Source organism: Phodopus roborovskii, unplaced genomic scaffold (genome assembly GCF_943737965.1).
Source record: "Phodopus roborovskii unplaced genomic scaffold, PHOROB, whole genome shotgun sequence".
Lineage (NCBI taxonomy): Eukaryota > Metazoa > Chordata > Mammalia > Rodentia > Cricetidae > Phodopus > Phodopus roborovskii.
In genome coordinates, this window is record NW_026126448.1 from 8,865,676 (window position 1) to 8,887,318 (window position 21,643).

A 21,643-nucleotide genomic window follows, 5' to 3' on the forward strand; every position below is an offset into this window, starting at 1 on the left:
GTTCTTTGGAGCCGAGTGGCAGTGGTGAGTTCCTTTAGTCCCAGCACTCAGGAGGCAGAGGCAGGCTTGTGAGCTCGAGGCCAGGCTGATTTACAAAGTGAGTTCCAGCACAGTCAGGGGTACACAGAGACACCCTGTCTCAAAACAGCAGCAGCAGCAGCAGCAGCAGCAACAACAACAACAACAGAAATAAGTTCTGTGGAGCATCTTTTTCTATGGTTCTTGGTGATCAATGACTGCCTTTCGTTTGAGAGACAATAACTTTGAGTTTTAAAGGGCTCGTTCACTGAGTTCTAGGTTGGTAGTTTTCATTCTTCCTCAGTGCACATTTCTCATCTTTCCTTTCTTACATCTTTCATTCCTTCCCTTCCCTTCCCTTCCCTTCCCTTCCCTCCTCTTCTCTCTCTCTCTCTCTCTCTCTCTCTCTCTCTCTCTCTCTTTCTCTCTCCCACATGAAATGTGTTACACAGTTACCTTCTTTTTCCATGAAAAGACCTCAGCCTGTCTCATTCTGTCTCATTGTTGATCATCTGAAGAAGCATATCCTCTCTCCCTAGGTCAGTTTCAGGACAATACTTGCTTTGTTTTTAGACATTTTCCTTTATATTTATCTTTCTTGGTGTTCTCTAGGCAGCATCTCTATGAAGGTCCATTTGGGAAAGCCATAGGCCATCATCCTTTACTTCTTGACTTGTCCTTTGTTCCTTAGCATTTACCTACAGACCATGAAAGCATGTGACTTTGACTTATTGATGGGATATTACTTATTTGCAATGATAGTTGTTCTCCTGCTATGCTAGGGATCCAGGCTGAGAGCCACACCTCTCACATTTGAGGGTGCCCATCAAATCTTTTGAGCTGTTCAACTAAAGTCAATTTGGGGATGATTCCCAAAATGAAGGAAGACAGACTTTGACATTTGATGTTCGTTGCACACAAATGCTGTACTCTTAAACACCCAGTTCTTCCAATAACATCTTAAGCTATATGGACCATGAATTACAAGACATTACTTTTTGGGTATCCACTCTTTTTTTTTTTTTTTTTTTGCAAATTCTCCATTTTGAAATGTGGGTCTCACAATTTTGTATCTCAGGATAAGCTGGAATTGTATTATAGAAGAGGAGCATGCTGCTTAATATTAAATGGAAATTCCCTTTAAAACCCTGGTTCCCCAGCTCTCTGAGACCCCTAGATTTACTTGGCATTGATCTTCGTGTTTGGTGCACCTGTTGTATGAATGGCAGCAGGGTTGGCATCTGGGGACTTCTCTCTCATGAGTGACAGCTCTGCTCTATTTTTGCAGCAGGAGAAGGATGCAGAACTTCCTCTGGAGAAATCGCAGCTCTCTTACTGAGTTTGTTCTTCTAGGATTCTCCAGTGACACGAAGATAAATGGCATTCTGTTCAGTGTCTTTCTTCTCCTCTACCTCATTACCCTTCTAGGCAATGGGCTCATCATCACCTTGATACACATGGATTCCCGCCTCCACACACCCATGTACTTTTTCCTCAGTGTCTTATCCATTCTGGATATGGGCTACGTTACCACCACAGTGCCCCAGATGCTGGTACATCTGGTCTGTGAGAAGAAGACCATCTCCTATATTGGATGTGTGGCTCAGATGTACATCTTTCTGATGCTGGGAATCACTGAATCATGGCTTTTTGCAATCATGGCTTATGATAGGTATGTGGCCATTTGCCATCCTCTCAGATACAAAGTCATCATGAGCCCTTTGCTGCGTGGGTCACTGGTAGCCTTTTGTGGGTTCTGGGGTGTCAGTTGTGCCCTGATATATACTGTTTCAGCTATGATTCTTCCCTACTGTGGCCCCAACGAGATCAACCACTTCTTCTGTGAAGTTCCTGCTGTCCTGAAGTTGGCCTGTGCAGACACATCCCTCAACGACCAGGTGGACTTCATCCTAGGCTTCATCCTTCTCTTGGTCCCTCTCTCCCTCATCATTGTCGTCTACATCAATATCTTTGCTGCCATCTTGAGGATCCGCTCAACTCAAGGGCGGATCAAGGCCTTTTCCACCTGTGCCTCCCACATCACTGTGGTCACCATGTTCTCCATCCCATGTATGATTATGTATATGAGACCTGGCTCTGAGTCCTCCCCGGAAGAGGACAAGAAGCTAGCTCTTTTCTATAATGTCATCTCTGCCTTCCTCAACCCAATCATCTACAGCCTTCGTAATAAAGACGTGAAAAGGGCATTCTTCAAGGTGGTAGGATGCGGCAGTGTGTCAGGATGAAGGCTTAGGAGTTGTGAGACAAATGGCATTCTGGAACACTCGCCATGCAGCTTCCTGCAATAAGAATACCTTTTATAATGATACTGTATTACATCCAGTGACTGACTGTGGTTCAACACCACTAACTTACTGAAGACTTTATTGGGATATTGCCATTGATTATATGTACTCATTTTGGCATGTGGTTATATGGAAACTGATCATACACACAGGTTCATATAACTTGATCAGGGGATAGAACTATTCCATCACCACACAAGGAAACATTATGTATGGTCCCCAACTCTAACCTCTAATCTCTGATATGGATGCCAGATGCAATATGTGTTGTTGGGGGATCTGTTTTTTTTTTTTTTACTCATCTTAATTCCCCTGTGGTCCCTCTAAAGTGCAATGTATAACAGCAGTATGTTTCTATATCTTGTCACAGTTTAGTTTGGGTGCAATAGTGATGGTTTCCATCCTTTGGCTAAGCTTCTAGAATATTCATTGAATATTTTTTATTTTTAATGGTTTTAAAATGACATTTGCTTATTTATTGTGGTGGGGGCAAGTGGCCAGCTTGTGCATGTGGAGACTGAGGGACAGTTTGTGGTAGTCAACTTTCCTTTCTACCATATGGGACTTGAAGATTGAACTCAGGTGGCCAGACTTGGCAGCAGGTGCCTTTGTCTGCTGAGCTCTCGTGTGCAGACTTTTGGAAAAGGTTTGCTTTTTCTTAGGAATAAATACACAGGAATATGATTGTCAGGGCATATGATGCGTGTATACTTCAGCTTTAATACTATTTTAATGAAATCCACAGCTAGATAAACATTTCATATGTACCAGTGTGTCTGTACTTAAACAGATGCATTGGAAGGCTGTGCAACACTGGGGAAACCCACACTTTTGGAAAGAATATAAACCTGTATTACCGCTTTGAAAACAGTCTGCAGTTCCTCCAGTATTCAATGTAGAGGGACACATCTACCAACTTTTCTCTAAGATACATATCTAAGAGAAGTTAAAACATATATGATTATACAGAAATGTACACATTGGGGGCTGGAGAGGTTGCTCAGTGGTTAAGGGCACTGCTGCTCTTCCAGAGGACCAAGATTTGATTCCAGCATCCATGTGGTAATTCAGCCATCTGTAACTCTGGTTCCAGGGGAAATGACCTCTTCTGGCCTTCACAGGCACTGTACACATGTGGAACACAGAAATGCATGCAGGCCAAACACCAATACACATAAAAATATTTTTTTAAAAATGTATATACTTGCCATAGCAACTTTATTCATGACAACTAGAAAGGAAGATCATCAACTCAAAGCCTGTTAGCTGAATGGGTAAATATGGTATATTCACACATGGAATGTATTTTGTATAAAGGGAACAAATAAATTATATATTATATATACATAAATATAATATGTACAATATGTGCTATATATGTATATATTACAGTGCTGATGTTTTGAAATCAATTAAAGAAGCCAGTTGCAAAAATTCAGTCATCTCATTTGTATAAAATAATCCAAAATAGACAAATTCTTAAAGTAGGAGGATTCATGTTGTTGTTGGTCCTAGGGGTATGATGGGAATTATGAATATGGAGTTTCTTTTGAGACAATGAAAATGCTCTAAAATTATATTATGTGAATAGTTATGAAACTGTAAATATAGTAAACTACTAAGTTATATACATGTAATGTATGAGCTTTATAGTGTGAGAATTCTACTAGATATTTTGCTTTTTTAAAAATAGTTTCTTGATGTGATGGCTCATATTAGACATTGAAGAATTTCTTTTGTTAGTGCTATCAAGCTACTTTTCTGAAGAAACAATTATTTCTGTAGCTGACAATCACAGAATGTATATGTTATACTTTTGTTTTCACTCAGCTAAATGTTCTTTTCTTTCCATTGAGGTTTCCTTTTTGACCTATGACATTATAATTGTTTATTATTTTTAACAATTTGTAGCCATGTGCATACTGGAGAAGTGTTCTATCTCTGAGCTAGACCAGTCTGCTATGGGTCATTTAAAATGTAGCACCAAGTCTCTAACAATTAGGAGAACTTCTTATTATCCTTTTCTTGTTGATCTGTGGTTTGATCCTATCATGGTTAGAGAACTTACCTTGGGTGATAGTAGTTATTTTAAGATTTACACTAATATCCCAATGATATGGTGTATCTTGGCAAATAGTTCCATTTACTCTAGGATTAATATATATTTAATCAATTAATTTAAAATTATTTTACTTTTTGTGGAGCCAGGGATCATGATAAATGCTTATGCCAATGTATGTCATGAACTGAATTGTGTCTGCCCATACTAACCCCACCCCAAATTCATACGCTGGGTAGCAATTTTCACTCTCTCTGGATGTAAGCTCATCTATAGACAAAGTATCTTTTTAGACAAAATTTCACCATGTAGTTGAGGATTACTTTTAACTCCTGATATTCTTGTCTCTATCTCCAGAGTGATGGGATTACAAGGCATGTGCCACCATGCCCAGTTTTGTGGAGTTCTGAGGATTGAGCCAAGGGTTTCATTCATGCTAGGCAAATGCCCAGGCTAGCCTCAAACTTACTTATATAGACCGCCTCTGAGCTCTTAATCCTACTTGTACTTCCTCAGTGCTGGGACTAAAGGTGTGTGTCACCAGGCAATGGTGGTACACACCTTTAATCCCAGCACTCAGGAGGCAAAGGCATGCGGATCTCTGTGAGTTCGAGGCCGGCCTGTCTACAGAGTGAGTTCCAGGATAGCCAAAGCTCCTGCAAGGGGGTTGATAGGCAGCAAGGACCTGGGGAAGAACTCAAAGGGTTCATATAACTTAAAACACACCTCTAGTCCTCCCACAGAAGGAGAGCCTCCTCTTCACTAGATGCAGGAGTTTCTGTAGCATCAAGTAAAAGCAAAAGCCAATAAATGTGATGACGCCTAGAAATGCATCTTAAGAACAGTGAAACCCATGGGAATCATTTGTGTTTATAAAGATCCTGTACAGAGTGACGAGAGTGTGGGAAGGAAGGTCCTTCAATTCATGAAACAACTGATTTCAAACTTTCCAGCGGGTCCCTTTCTCTCCTCAGACCCAGGACAATACTACATCTTCTACTTTCCCTCACTTCTCTGACCCTTGTGTGGACAGAGTCTTTCTTTCCTCTGACATCAAGACAGGCTGTAATTTTTCAGAATGGACTTTATTTAAACAAAGAGCAATGAGAAGAAAAGAGGTAGACATTTTTTTTTCAAAAGCACAGAGATGCCTAGCAGTAGCCCTTTCTCCATAACACCCAGAGATGCTCGAGGGGGCAGACCCAGGTTTGCTTCTTGGCAGTCTCTGAGTTTCTGCTTCTGACATTTTCCTCTCTTTTTCTTTTACTCTCCAGCCACTTTCAGAGCCCAAGAGGTTGATAAAAGGTGGTTCATTGCTCAATAATGAATATAAAAAATTAAATATAAGGGTCTGGAGAGGTGGCTCAGTGGTTAAGAGCACTGACTGCTCTTGAGAGGACTTGAATTTGATTCCCAGTACCCACATGGTAATCCCCAACCATCTGTAATTCCAGTTCCAGGGGAATAGGTGCTTTCTCTGGCCTCCATGGAAACTGCATGCATACATACATATACATACATGCAGGCAAAGCACCCCAACACAAATATAATAAAATAAGAATTTAAAAAGAAGTGTTGAAAAAATAATAACACTTGCTGAGAAAAACTAAAATATGGCCAGGTGTTGGTGGCGCACCCCTTTAATCCCAGCTTTCGGGAAGCAGAGGCAGGCGATCTCTGTGAGTTTGAGTCTAGCCTGGTTTATAGAGCTAGTTCCAGGACAGGCTCCAAAGCAATACAGAGAAACCCTGTCTTGAAAAACAAACAAACAAAACAAAAAGAAACTAAAATATGCCAGGCTCTATAGCAGATAATTGCATATATTGCCTCATGTGATCTTTGCAATCTCCCTGTGAGGAAGAATTAGAAAACTCACAGTAGTTAAGTGACTTGCAAAATTCACATACTTAGGAACTGGTGAAGCTTTATTAGTCACTTTTGTTGTTACTGTGACCTGATATCTGACAAGAGGCCTCTTAAGGGAAGAAGGGTTTGTTGGGGCTCACATTTTGAAGGGGCATAGTCCATCATGGTGGGGAAGGCATGTGGCAGGTGGCTTCATGAAGGTGACGGTATACGGCTGGCATTACTCATCTCCCAATGTCTTGGTGGTATAGGATGTGAGACCATGTCATAAAACCCACTGGCCCACTTTCTCTAGCTAAGCTTCATCTCCTAAAGATTCCACAGCCTTTGCAAATGTTGCTACCATCTGGGGACAAAGTATTTAAATACATGAGTCTATGAGAGACAGTTCACATTCAAACTCCAACACTAATTCTCTAGCCCTGTTCTTCCTGGCAGCAAAGTTCAGGTCCTTGACCCCTGGACACTTCCATCTGTCTCAGGGAGCATCACTCACTGTGGATATCTGAGTCCCCTGTCCCTCCCTGACACAAAGGATAAGGAGCTATCTTTACGGAGTCTGGATCTTGCACATCCCTGGGAAGGCAGTGACTGCAAGCTCTACTTTGTTCAGCTCTCTGGGTATTTAGCTTTCAAGCTTCACTCTGGAGCCCCACTCCATCCCAGAAGTTTGAGGAAAGCCCTTTTCACATCCTTGTTCCTTAGACTATAGATGACAGGGTTGAGAAAGGCTGTGGCAATGTTATAGAAGAGGGCCATTTTCTTGCCACTGTTTGATAAGGAGCCAGAGCTGGGACTCATGTACATGATGATACACGGAATGGCGAACATGGTGACCACAGTGATATGGGAAGCACAGGTGGAAAAGGCCTTGATCCTCCCCTGGGTTGAGCGGATCTTCATGATGGTGGTGAAGATGTTGGCATAGACAATGACAATGAGGGAGAGAGGGACCACAATGACGTTGAAACCTGTGATGAAGTCCACCAAGTCATTAAGGGATGTGTCTGCACAGGCTAACTTCAGAACAGCTGGGACCTCACAGAAGTAGTGATCAATTTCATTGGGGCCACAATAGGGCAGTCGCATAGCGAAGAAAGTATAGCACAGGCCACCCACCACACCATAGGTGGCACAGACACCCACCATTAGGAGACACATCCCACGGCTCATGATGACCTTGTACCTGAGAGGGTGGCAGATGGCCACATACCTGTCCAGAGACATGATGGAGAAAAGCCAGGACTCAGTGACCCCAAAGAGGAGAAAGATGTACATCTGGGCCACACATCTTGTAAAAGAGATGGCCCTCTTCTTGCTGAGAATATGCACCAGCATCTGGGGCACAGTGGTGGTGGTATAGCACACATCCAGCATGGAGAGGACGCTGATGAAAAAGTACATGGGTGTGTGGAGGCGTGAGTCCTGGTGGATGAGTGTGATGAGGAGGCTGTTGCTCAAGAGGATCAACAGGTAAAAGACTAGAAAGAAAGTGAAGAGCAGAGGATTGGTCCTGGGGTTGGGGGTGAAGCCCAATAGAATGAATTCTGTCACGGTGGACCAGTTGAGCTCCTGCATTGTGATCTTTCCTGTTTAAAGAGGTTTCAGATATGTGACTAATTGAGCATCTCAGGGGTGTTCAGGGCATCTATGTTCCCATTGTCCATTTACACTGACAGTTTCAAGAGTCTTTGGATTGCAAGTGGGGGGATGCTGAGAACTAATTCCCATTTGTAGTTTCAATGATACTGGGTTTTGGCTTAGGGTTTCCTAAGGGCTTTACTAGTGCAAATGGTAGGGCTGGTCCAGGGTAGCCCTATAGTATTCTTTCCATTCTGGTCTGAACCTTTGATCTATCCACTCCTTTTCCCAACACAGCCTGTGTCTCTCTACTATTCTCCCCACTTTCCATTTTTTGTCTTGGGGGCTAAAGAATTTGCTAAGTCTTACATGGATAAAGATTAGGATCAGGTCAGAGTTGGTGCTGCCCATGATTTGGGCCAAAGGTGTTTTTTTTTTTAATCACCATTATGATTTATAAAGTATGTGTAGTCAGAAGGTTGTGGCCCACATCTTTAATCTCAGTACTGGCTAGACAGAGGCAGGTGGATCTCTGTGAGTTCGAGGCCAGCCTGGTCAATAGAGTGAGTTCCAGAACAGCCAAAGCTACACAGAGAAACCCTGTCTTGAAAAAACAATAACAATAAAAGGTGTAAATGTGTGTGTGCCACATGCATGGAGGTAACCACAGAAGCCAGAAGAAGGCATCATATTCCTTGGGGGCTAACATGCCAAGGAGTTGTGAGCTCCCATGTGGGTGCTGGGGACCAATCTTGCATCCTCTGCTAAAGCAACAAGCATGTTTAATCCCTGCCCCACACTTGGCTTTTTATTGTGAGCTCTGGAGCTTGAACTCAGGTCCTCATACTTGCATGACAAGCGTGTTACCAGCTGAGGCATCTCCACAACCCTCCATACCTGCTGATAATAAAATGATAATCATTGGCACCATGTAATGCCCTGGTCTCCTAGATTCCTTTAACTTTCTGTTTTGTGAATGATCACAGAAACAGTTAAATACAGTTTCTCAAGAAACTATCTTGGCTTTCTTTTGAAAATTTGAACGAAGAAGCTTCATGCCTCATGCTAAAATTGCACAATGGAGGCCATTTAATGGGAGCCTGTAGGCTCCAAGAACCCAAGTGCCATCTCTCACCAGGTACCTTGTGTGACTGCTCCTTAAGAATCACTGAAACAGGCTGAAACAGACACAGGGGTGTGGGCAAGGAGGGGTCTGTCACTTCTTGACTGGCTGCCTCCTGACAATACAGCTGGGAATGTCCACTGGCCTGGGTGGGCATTTGCTGCGAGGCTTAATTAAAGTCTTACAACTTCAGAGTTATACATTCTCAATTCTTATAGAGCTCTTGAATATTTTTGTCTAGGGCAAATTTATGATCTCCGAAGCCACCCCACCTCTCCTTTTCCAGACAAGCATGGCCCCATGTGTCTTCTCTTCCTAGCTAAGGCAGAAAGCTCAGTTTGTTAGCTGCTAATGCAAGCTTCTTGTCTTTGGGAAGCCCAGAGAGGAGGCGTGATTGGGCTGGAGCTATATAGAAAGCCAGGGAGTGTCGTGAACATCAAGCGGACTGTCTCGCAGCCCAGGAAGCAAAGACTGCTTGCCCCATGATGAACTTGCTTTCTTAGCCCAAGTGAAGCCTGTGAACTGTTCTCTGCTCTTGCTTTCTCTGGCTGGTTTCCCTGTGTCTTAGGGCCCATTGGTTGGCCTCTCTTAGGCTCAGCTTTTGTCTCTCTTATGTCTAGGTTGTTGATGAGCTGCTGTCAGTGAAAAGACAGAGATGAATTGTGCAATTGCCACGTCTTGGTGGAGGGTGACTCTTCAGGCCAGAGGTGACTGGTGCTTGGGGCTGTTAGCCTTGGTCCCTTGTCATGAAGGATCAGAAAGTAGAGAATCATTGTGTTTTTACTGTGAGCCCCTGTATTTGCCTCTAGCTCCTCTCCTGCAATCAGGCTGGGATGAGACACTAAAGACAGCTGACTTTGCTATTTCTGCTTCTCACTCTCAGCAGATCATTGTGTCTTATTTACAGAGAGAATATTAACTTTCATAATGCCTGTTTCTAAATGTGTTTCCTCCCTCTTCCCTGCCACCAGCCGTTCCTCTCTCTTTTTTTCTCTCTCTCTGTCTCTGTCTCTGTCTCTCTCTCTCACACACACACAGAGAGACAAACACACACATATAATTACAAAGTAAAAACAGTTTTTTTTTTAAGAAAGAGGGACAAAGGCTAAGGGAGGAGGCACAGTGACATTGAGACCTTGCAAGAGACTGTTGGAGGGAGCAAAGAAGGGACACAAACAGAAGGAGAGAGAAAGGGGGATGGAGAAGGAAGAAAGAATGCCAAGATGCTGAGCAGTCACAGTATGAGGGCAGTGAGGCCTCACAGGCTGTCAGGGAGAGAGAGACACAACGACAATGAGCTGAGAGTTATGAATGGATAGTTATAAGAAAATTAAGGAAGAGACCAGGGGTTTGGGGAGAGAAAGTTGTGTAGGAAGGCAGAAAGAGGAGGGAAGAGTTCAAAGCTGGACAAAGAATACAGGAGCAGGCAGGGGCTCAGGGAGGACTGGGCAGAGATGCTAATGTGGAGGAGGATGCAGAGGACCAGACTCCAGCAGGCGGCTCCTAAGGAGATCCACATGGAGAAAAGCCTTGTGAATCAGAGAGGGTGCTGGAAGAAGCGAGCTGTCTGGGAGTTATGTGAAAGAGAGGATTGTCCTACAGGCAAAGCTAGAGACAGAGTCCAGGAAAGACATTCAGAGAGAAAGAAAGGCAGACAGAGTTGACTCAAGACCCAGGCAGAGAACCCCAGAGGAGAGGGAAGAAGAATGGGAGCCTCAGGCACAGCAAAGGGAAGCATTGGTCAAGGGCAATGGACAATGAATGAAAAGCAAGCGAAAGGCTGGGAGGACACAGGCCTGGGGACTGAGAGGACAATAGACAGATGGAAGAGCAGGCAGAGAGGCGGCCATGTACACTCACACACATAGGAAAAGGGACAGAACCAAACACACATGGCCATCAGAAACTGTAGGTTGCCCTGGACTCCTACCTGGATTTCCTGGCCAGCACAGCTGGAGATGGAGCAGCTGCCAATTCTCCAGGAGGACTGGGAACACTCTTGTCCTGAACATATAGTCCATCAGGAAAGAGGCTATGGGCGGTGCCCATCAGACTCTGGAGGCCACTCCTGAGTGACACTTGGCCCCAGGGATCCAGACAGGACAGTTCTAGCAGCCATCTCTGGGCTGGAAGGAGAAGCACTGGACTCTGAGGAATGTCCCTCCCCAGGGACACCCAGGCTGCTCCTTCTTCTGGGTTCTAGGATGGTTTGAAACTCAGCTGGGACAGAGCTGAGGGGCATTGATGGTAGGCTCAGGCAAAGCCCCAGGCTAGATCTGAATCAGTGGCTCTTCCCTCAGGAAAGAAAAACAGGAGACCCTCTGGTGACGCTAGACATGGTGACATAGCTATTTCTCCCTGCCAGGTGATGTTTCCAGGCCTTTTCAACCCATTAGGAAGTAGGCAAAATGTCCAGGATCCTTGAGCTGTCCTGGTCTACAGACATAGTGTAGATTCAACAGCAAAGGTTATGAGCTCAGAATAGAGATCATGCAAAGCCAACATTACCAGTATATGAATGGTTTTTATTATCAGCAATAAATTACAGTTAATTAGGTGCTCACATAGTCACATAAAAAGTAATTGCATTTAGTGTGGAACCTTGTGTTTGGTGCATCTTAATCTTTATCTTATACAATAGGGAGTCTGAGAGGGTCTTAAACCACCCTGTGACCTCTCAGATCTCAGCCCTTTGTGTCCTGGCGTTTCAGGCCACTTGGTGAAGAATGTTTCCCTTCCTTCTGGGAAGCACAGGGCTGAGGTGAGGGTCAGAAACTTGGGCACAGATTCAAGACAGAAACTGAAAAGAATTTTCATCTTGCAATTGAGTCCAAGTGAGACAACAGAGAGGACCGTGGAATGCTCACCTTTGAGGTCTTTTGGCAAAGGGTAGGGAGAAGCCCATTCTCACTTGATAACAGTAGAAATAGCAGACTTCATACTTTCTGAGCATGAGAAATTCATTGGCTCTCAGAGGCTCAGGGACCATCGACCAGGGCCAGAGTTACCGGTGGAGCATGACCTAAGAAGCCATTTAAGGAGCTAGGCCGGGAGTTCAGCTGGACATTTGGAACCATACGAAGGTTCTGGGGGAACTGCTAAATCGAGCTGATCCTAGAGCCCTAAGATCTGGGACAGGTGCTCCTATAGCTGGGCCACCTGTGTCCTGGGAGACAGTGGTGGAAAGCCAGTGCTGCAAACCATGAGCCCCAGGGCATCTGTCTCTCTTCCTTATCTGACTATGATGAGAGCTGAATATGCTTCTGAGTGGCAGCTTTCTCCTGCTTCCAAACCTTGTCTGCCCCTCTAGCAGAAGGGATCAGGTGCTGTCCAAGTGTGGCTCTATATAACCTTGGGTTCCCTTTAGGGTGGGAAAGCTTTGCCAGCCCCATCACCATCATGAAGGGTTTTTCCATACCCCAGGAGGACTGTTTCTTTCCCAGCATCTCGCTGAGCCAGCATGGATTCCTATCTCCCTGCCTGACATGTTCGCAAGCAGCCAGGAGACCCCGGTCCTCTCCCCTCTCAGCAGCAGGGCCTGAATTCCACAATAAAGCTGTGGCCATCACAGTCCACACGGTTGCTTTAGCCATCTTTCTAGCACATCACTGCTTTTATCCCTCCCCTAATGAGAAACCTTCACTGGTTCCCATGTGCAGAAGACAATCTCAGCTCCTCTGTGGTGGCCAGAGCCCTTTTCGGGAATATTCCTGTCCAGCTCTCCAGTAACACCACTTTGCATCGTTCTTTGATTGACACTCCATTGTGGGTGGCCGGAGTCACCTGCGTACACTCCCACTCCTGTTGCTTCCTCAGCCCTGGCTGCCCTGCCCTAGCATGGAGCCTGTGAGACATCTGTTGCATGCCTCCAAACCCAGCTCCACTGTGCTCTAGCCTTGGAAGCCTTCTCTTGCAAATAGGTGGAAGTTCTTTTATTGTGTCATGCCCCAGGCAGCTCTTCCCTGACGTCAGCTCCATGCTTGTCCACACCTCTCTCCTCGTGTTTCTGTTTGTGCTGTGGTTTCACTGGTCACTTGGTTGATTCTAGAAACATTTATATGCACCAATGATGGATCTGCATTAGAGACCAAAGATGATCAAAACTTGGCCCTCTTGCTCTGTTCATGGTCGTCTTGAGGACTGGCTGGAGAATGGAGAGGGATACAGGTGCCCAGAGGGCCCGGAGAAGGGCACACATGGGTTTGTGTAATGACACAGAGGGTCCCTCCCATTGACTCCCCCACAGACAAGGAAAAATTTCATTGGAGAGGCAGTATCTGAGCTGAGTCTGGGAAAAATGAACAGGAGTTTATTATGTAGAGAACATAGAGAAGGGCAGTCTGGGTACAGGGAACAGTGTGTAAGGATCCAGAGGAAGAAAACATGGCCTGTATTCTCTCCCCGTGACCATTGAAGGATAATATTTGCATCATTGACACCTGTGCTGCAAGCCTCAGTAAACCGGATCATGCAGATGAACACAGGGTACATTTGGAGGGCAGAAGGAAACTGTGTGAGCAGGACACAGGCGGGAGTTATCCTTGGTGCAAACCATCTTGCGAAGGAAAGGGTTCAAAGAGAACAAGAATAGAATTTTGGCTAGGTCAGAGACTCATGGGTAAACCTCTATCCCTGAAGCTCCCTGGAGCTTTACAGGCCTGTATTAGGGTGGTGTCTGCTGGCTCAGGTCCATAACCCACTCTCAACCTTGTTCCCCAAGGCCTGTATCTTCCCAAGTCCTGTCATTGTGGCAAGAATAATTTCCTAGCCAAAGACACAGATAAACATGTGGACACTTTTCTCATCATAAAATTTGGTTACAGAGAAACATCAAAAATAAAGATGGAGTGTAGAGAAAAACAGATAGTAAATGATTTATAAGAGTTGAATAAAATCTACCATGTGTGCAAACTAAAATACGTCATTCTTGATTAAATACAACCCTAAAATCAGAGACACGATTTCTGTTCATAAGACAGCATGGAACCCACTTAAGTTCCATATGTGCAATGTGTATCTTCTCATAAACACCCACAAGGTCAAGTGTTTTTAGCCATCCTTGCTAATGTGAGACGCTGGAAGAATTGGAGAGTCTACAGCTGGCAGTACCAAGAGAAACACAGACACAGAGGGACAAACACAAGATTTGGGAAGTCTTTTGTCTTCTAGTGGGTGGCAGGGGCCAGGATGGTTTGTCTCTCTGTCTGCTTTGTTTTTAAAATGAAGGCAGTTTAGCCAACCAGAAAGGGCTATTATGGGAAGGAGTGCATAATGAACATGTGCCCATGTTATGGCTCTACTCAGCTTCAAATGTGCTAGCTCCCCCTTGTCTGCAAGAGACACATTCCTAGTCTTTCGGTGATGGCCTGAAATAGCAGAGTAGTGCAGCCTGTGCATATTGGAAGGGCAACACCTACAGAGCAGACACCCTGGACACAGGGATGATCCACAAACTGACTGAGCCAGAGCAGGACAGAGTTCATCACACACACACACACACACACACACACGACTCTGGAAAGCAAACTGTAGAGATAAAGGAGGGGGCAGCTTTAGGCGTGGGCTAGCCATCACTGAGTGAGCTTGAAGCAGACCCTTCTTCATTTGCATCTTGATACTCTGCTTTGACTTCAGCCTTGGGGAAGAGCCAGCACCAGAGGTGCCACCTTATCTGGCTTCCAGTTCATTGTGTGATGACTCTAGTGAATTAATTTGTGTGGCACCTGTTTATCATTCATTCAGTCCCTTTATGAGCCTGCTATGTGCCTGGTACTGGAATGGGGTTTATAGGCATTTTCTGTGTTGAAGAAGACAGACACTAGAAATTTACTGACTGGGACTAAGACAAATAATGGACATTTAATTTAAAATGAAATTCACGAACACTCCCCCCCCTCCTTTTTTATTTTTGATTTCATTTTATATTTCAACCTCAGTTCTCCTCCCCCTCCTCCAGGTCCCCTCACCTTCTCCTCCCCCACTACTCCTTGCAGATAAGGGCTCCCATGAAGAGTCAACATAGTTTGGCACAATAGGTTGGGGCAGGTTCAGCTCCCTCTCCCATGCTTTAAGGCTGAGCTTGGCATCCCACCAAGGGGAGAGAGCTCCAACAAGCTAGTTCACGTACTGGTTTGTATTGTGGTCCTCCTGCCACTGAGCATGGCATCCTACCTTAAGGAATAGGCTCCAACAAGCTAGCTCACGTACCAGGTTTATATCATGAACACTTTCTATTCACCTAGAAAGAAAGCTGAAATATTTTCTGTTACTACTACACTATACCAGGGATTGCATAACTACCCCCCAAAACAAAACAAAACAAAACAAAACAAAAAAACCAGCCAGATGCAGCAGTGCACACCTTTAATCACAGGCGTATTGAAGGTGAGGCAAGCAGATCTCTGTGAGTTTGAGGCCAGCATGATTTGTATAGTGAATTCCAGACCAGCCAGGGATACATAATGAGACCCTGCCTTAAAAAAATAAAATAAAATGGGTTAATATTTAAGACAGAGCTAGCCAATAAGAAACACTAGTAACAGGCCAACAGTTTTATATCAAATACAGCATCTCTGTGTGTTATTTGGGGCTGATGTGGCCGTGGGACCAGGCTGGAGGGAAACTGCTAGTAACATAATATAATGAATGTAAGTCAACCAAAACCAAGCAAATTTTGCTACTATTTTAACACATTTCAAAGTTTCTTTTTATTGATTGATATTTCTTGACTCTGAAAATTGATAATCCAATGGGGTGGGGGGATTTGTGACACTAAAGGAATGATTTGATCAGTTTGCTTATCCATTTCATCCTGAAAAAGGGAGGGTATCTGGGCAGTTAAGGAGATAGCATTTTCTTGAGTGGTGTAGCCATGGGTAAGTTACCCACATGCAGTGGGTTGAAAACAAACAAACAGTAACCCCTATCCAAACCACCAAAGAAGGAGGGGGAATTGTTAGGAAGAAAGACTACAGCCCAAGAGGGAGGGGAATGACAGAGGATAATGGGTGTGTGAAAATTGCCATCCTTCACCACACACACACACACACACACACACACACACACACACACACACACACACGAAAACATCAGAGAATAAGATTTGAAGTCTGACTGTAGAGCCTGGGACTGTACCTAATTCTACCAGTGATCTCTCTTGGGAAGACAACCAGGGAAATACAGATTAAATAGGAGGCGACACTGCTACCTGTAAGACATCTTTTCATGTATCAGACAGAAATGTTATATTGAAGGACACAGAGTACTGGGAATTTTAGATGTGGATTGGTGCAACTACTTAGAAGAGTAATATGGGAATAGCTCATAAACCTTCTTCACTCTAAAATCCACAGAGCTTACTTTTGTCTATAAATCTAGATAGATATATGGGTATCACAGACAGACAAATACAGACCTGTTTGAATTATGAAAATGGAAGTAGATATACAATACGAAGGAACTGGATAAACAAGACATGGCCTATTCAGATGCTTGTCGATGAGCTGAGCCAGTTATCATCATCAGATGAGTAGGTAAAAGAAGCATGACATTGGTTTAAGCACTTTTCAGTCATATTGATAACTGCTTCCATTTGCATTTTTGACACATATAAGAAGAATAATTGCTCTTAGATTCTTAGAATACATTGCTCTTAGATTCGATAGTATCCAAGCAAAAGTTTAACAGAAAGCTGAATGGACCAGTTTAAAGATAGTTTAAAGAAAACCTGTTCAAAGCCAGTTTAAATTTGTTACTTTCTAATTTTCTTTAAAATGATTTGTTTATTTAATTTCATGTGGATGGGTGTTTTGCATATCTGCATACTGCATGTATGTCTGTGCATCACATGGATGCAGGACCTGCAGAGGACAGAGGAGAGCTTTACATTCTCTAGAACTGGCGTTACAGACAGTTGTGAACTGCTGAGTGCTGGGAACTGAATCCAAGTCTTCTGAAAGAACAGCCCGTGTTCTTAACCGCTGAGCCACCTCTCTAGCCTTATCTTATTTTTTAAAAGAAGGAAATAGTAGATTGGACAAAGCATGACATAAGATTAGGAGAAATAGAAGGGGAGGAGAGGAGAACATGTGGGACCAGGAAGATTGAGTTGGGGGACAATCAGACAAGAGGAGGAGAGAGAGAGAGAGAGAGAGAGAGAGAGAGAGAGAGAGAGAGAGAGAGAGAGAGAGAGAGAGAGAGAGAGCATAATAGAGGGAGCCATTATAGGGTTGAAGAGAAAACTGACTTAGAGAAATGTCCAGAGACCTATAAGACTGACCCCAAATAACAATTTGAGCAACAGTGGAAAGGCTACCTTAAATGCCCTTCCCTGATAATGAGATTGATAACTAACTTATATGCCACCATAGAGCCCTCATCTTGTAGCTGATGGAAAAGAAGCAGACACCCGAAGCTAAACACTGAGCTGAACTCCTGGAATCCAGTTTCAGAGAGGAAGGAGTGATAAGAAAAGGGGTCAGGACCAGGCTACAGAAACCCACAGAGACAGCTGACCTGAACAAGGGGGAGCTCATGGACCCCAGACTGATAGCTGGGAAACCAGCATTGGACCGACTCAGACCTCCTGAGCATGGGTCTCAGTTAGAAGGCCTGGGCAGTCTAAGGGACCTCTGACAGTGGAACCAGGATGTATCCCTGGTGCATGAAAGCACTTTGGGACCACATTCCCCATGGAGGGATACTCCCTTAACCTAGAGGCAGGAGGGAGGGAGGGCCTAGACCCTACTCCAATTGACTGGAGATTTTGATGATCCATCCTGGAAGGCATCATCCTCTCTGTTGAGTGGGGGAGGGAATCAGAAGGGAGGGGGGTCAGGAGGCATGGGTGGGAGAGGGAACTGGGATCGATATGTAAAATAAGAAAAAATTATATATATATATATATACATATGTACAAATATATAAGATTAATGTGTCTACCTTTGTCTCTCAGCTGCATGTCTATAGATAGATAGAGATGGACACAGATATATGTACATATTCTTAATTTTATGAAGCATGTAATTATCTTCTCCAAAGTGAGATTTAAAATATAAATTTTAAATGGACCAAGGAGCTGGAGAGATGGCTCAAGGGCTAAGAACACATGTTGTAAAGACCTGAGTTTGGGTTCCAGCACCCATATCAGATCGTCACAACCACATGTACTCACATGACATGCCCACACACACACACACACACACACACACACACACACACACACACACACACAATTAAAAATGATAAAAATAAATCTTAAAATTAAACCTACCCAAGTAAAAGTAATTTTCATAAACTGAGCTCAGATTAGATCAATTAGTAGCCACAGTTTTACAGATAGTACTAAACCACCCTAATTTAGACTTTATGCATCTAGTACAAAAAACAGTGCCAGATACTAGCTGCAAGGATTTCATCAAACATCAGCCCCAGGCTGTGTGTTTTCATAGTCTACTTCACATCTTTTTCAAATCCCCAAGTTCCTTCATGCTGTGTTCATGTTAAAACCGTGGCTGTGTCATGCACTTCTACAAATAAGGAGAGAGCCCAGGAAGAGCAATAAAACAATGCCATGAACTCCAAGGACAGCCTTTTCAAAACAATTCTTTGCCTTCAGTACTTAACTGAGTCTTTGCAGGAAGCTGGAAATTTAGCAAGCAATGATAGGACTTTCTGTTTAGGAGTGGCCACAACCTCTCCTGTTATCTTGGAAGCTCTTATGGTTCAGAACCTATTTCTTTAGCATACCAAATGAGCTCCACCCTGTCTTCTGGTCCTGAGTCACTGGGCTGTCCCTCTGCCTCCTATCACTTTCAGAAAAGCCCCCTTTACATCCTTGTTCCGGAGGCTGTAGATGATGGGGTTGAGGAAGGCAGAGACAACATTGTAGAACAGAGCCAGCTTCTTGTCCCGCTCTGGGTCATACCAAGAGCCGGGCCTCATGTACATGATCATGGCTGGCCCATAGAACATGGTGACCACAGTGATGTGGGATGCACATGTAGAGAAGGACTTGAACCTCCCCTGGGATGAGCGGATTCTTAAGATGGATGCAAAAATGCAGGCATAGGAGGCCAAGATGAGGGAGAGAGGGACCAAAAGGAAGATGAAGCCCAAGATGAAATCCAACTGGTCATTGAAGGATGTGTCTGCACAGGCCAACTTCAGGACAGCAGGGACCTCACAGAAGAAGTGGTTGATCTTGTAGGGGCCACAGTAGGGCAGACGCATGGTGAAGATAGTGTAGATCAGAGCACCAGTGATGCTAATGGACCAACAGATTGTGACCATCTTGATACAAACGAGACGGCTCATGAGTAGAGAGTAGTGAAGGGGGAAACAGATGGCGACATACCTGTCATAGGCCATAATGGCATAGAGGACACACTCAGCAATACCCAGAACTAGAAAGATGAACATCTGGGCTACACAAGAACCCCAGGAGATGGTCCTCCTTGGACACACCATATTAACCAGCATCTGGGGCACAGTGGTAGTGACATAACTCATGTCTACCAAAGAGAGGATACTGAGAAAGAAGTACATGGGTATGTGGAGGCAAGAGTCTAGGTAGATCAGAGTGACAATGAGGCCATTGCCCAGGAGGGTGACCATGTAGAGCAGAAGAAAAAAGGTAAACAGGGCCACTCTAACCTGTGATTCGCCGGAGAAGCCAAGGAGGAGAAACTCAGACACTGAGCTGTAATTTTCCTTTCTAAGGGTCTGCATGGTGACCTGACTGTTACAGAGAGATGAGCACTTTGCTGTTTCATCTGTGGCCTTAGGGAAGGAAGACCATAGCAGAGCCACACACACAAAAGCACACACAAGTTTCTTCCAGTGATGCAGTCAAACCCGTGTTGACTTGGATGGAAAGAGTGTCAAAGCTAGGGCTGCTGTGACACAGGGCAAGGAGTTGGGAGATCTGACTGCTCCCAGGACTGTCCCTGGAAGCCACCGTCACCCACAGAAGACAAGGAATTAATTGGCTATTTTTGCAGTAGAGAGCTCAGCCAATCCGTGACCACTGCCAGATCATTTTAACAGGGACACTTGTCCCAGTAGGTAGGCAGATCCTCCTGCTAGTAGAAGGTTAAAATTATGTCTCTGGAAGTCTGGGTTAGCAAGCTGTGGGTGCTTGGGGTCAAGCCAGAGCTGTGCAGTAGCCACTGAGGTCACAACAGAGTTGAAGCTGCGGAGGAGAGAACTGGAAATTTTAAAAAGCTGATAAAAATAGACAGGAAGACAAATGAAAGTTTACTACTGACTGGCTTTAGTTTATAGCCAAATCCAGGTAAAATATATTGATTTAGAAACTCATATTTATTGGTTAGGTTATAGGTGATCTTATCAATAGATTTTCGAAAAAGTCAAATAAACTCAAGACAAAATTACTACAGTTGTGTTTGATAATGCAAATGTTTAATAGCATATTAGAAATATATTTAGGGTCTGGGTATGTGGCTCAGTTAGAGAGTGCTTCTCTAATAAGCGCTAGGCTCATTAGCACCCATAAACCTGGCATGATGGCACGTACCTGTAATCCCAGAATCAGGAGATGGAAACAGAAAGGCCAGAAGTTCAATGTTGTCCTCAGCTACATAGTGAATTGAAGGCTAGCCTGGGCTACGTGAGAGCCTGTCTCAAAATAATAAAAGACTTACTCAATGCATTTAACTGAAACCATTATATTACGATCTTGGTATGGCAACAGTGCATTGCTCAATTAATATTATGTCTTAAAATGGAAAGGAAAAGACATATTGAGTAGCACAGGGTGGGGGCCTCACAACCTGCACATCTGAGGCAGTGGTCCTGGGCTCTGACCGGATGCTCCCAACTTCCCTGAGGCCTATCCAGGCTTTGTTTCTTGAACTGAGATATGTGAAGTTTTCTATTGCCTTCCCATGACCAAGCATTTAATCAGATTCTCCTGAGTGGCCTATGGTAGTCACTTACCCAGCAGTGTGACCTTGAACAAATTCCTCTGCTGGTCTCAGTCTCCACAACTGGTAAACAGAGATGAAACATTTGTGGCATAGATTTATAGCAAGGCACATGTGAGATACAGTGCCAAGACATTTTGTAGATATAAAATGAGACAAAAAAAAAAAAAAGGAATTAGTGTAAGAGAAACACACATGGAATCAGAAGTGCTGTGGCTGCTTCTAGCTTTTCCCCCATGTGCTGTGTGACATTGGGTGACTCCACAGCCCTCTCTGAGCTTCACAGAGCCACAATCTAAACTGAAGGTGTTAAACACGATGCTCTCTTCAGCTCAATTGTCTTTGATATCAAGCTAGAGACCCATAAACACACCAGTGCCCTAAGCACCAGGGAAGGGCTGAGATGGACAGGGCTCTGTGGGCAGGGGTTTGTTACAGGAGTTTGAGACGTGAGCCCAGAGTGTTGGTGGGTACCTAGCATGTGGTCAACATACTTGAACCTGGTAGCCTCTGGGAAGGCAGCCATGCTAACCACTGTACCAGCAAGACCTCTTCAGACCTGACAGACTCTCCTGAGTCACCGAGCTATTCAGATGCTTTGCTCTTCATCTGTTAAATGGCACTATTTCTTCCACAGTGGAAACTACAAGGGATATAGCTGATTTACCGAAGGTGACCAATACGTTATGCCAACTTAGATGACATTGTGTAGATGGAGGAATGGAGGGAGGAGTGATAGTGGCAT

At 44.3% G+C, this 21,643-nt stretch overlaps 3 protein-coding genes across 3 annotated transcripts; 1 reads left to right on the forward strand and 2 right to left on the reverse strand.

Annotated features, from left to right (window-relative positions):
• Window positions 1-1,167: 1,167 nt before the first annotated feature.
• LOC127225035 (olfactory receptor 2A12) lies at window positions 1,168-2,264 on the forward strand. The gene has a single exon (XM_051188308.1). The coding sequence runs from the start codon at window positions 1,317-1,319 to the stop codon at window positions 2,262-2,264; it is 948 nt and encodes a 315-aa protein (XP_051044265.1). The 5' UTR covers window positions 1,168-1,316.
• A 4,624-nt stretch (window positions 2,265-6,888) lies between these two features.
• Window positions 6,889-7,827, reverse strand: LOC127225036 (olfactory receptor 2D2). The gene has a single exon (XM_051188309.1). It carries the CDS (start codon window positions 7,825-7,827, stop codon window positions 6,889-6,891), a length of 939 nt encoding a protein of 312 aa, XP_051044266.1.
• Window positions 7,828-18,707: 10,880 nt separating this feature from the next.
• On the reverse strand, window positions 18,708-19,761 carry LOC127225037 (olfactory receptor 2A12). The gene has a single exon (XM_051188311.1). The coding sequence runs from the start codon at window positions 19,679-19,681 to the stop codon at window positions 18,734-18,736; it is 948 nt and encodes a 315-aa protein (XP_051044268.1). The 5' UTR covers window positions 19,682-19,761; the 3' UTR covers window positions 18,708-18,733.
• Window positions 19,762-21,643: the final 1,882 nt, after the last annotated feature.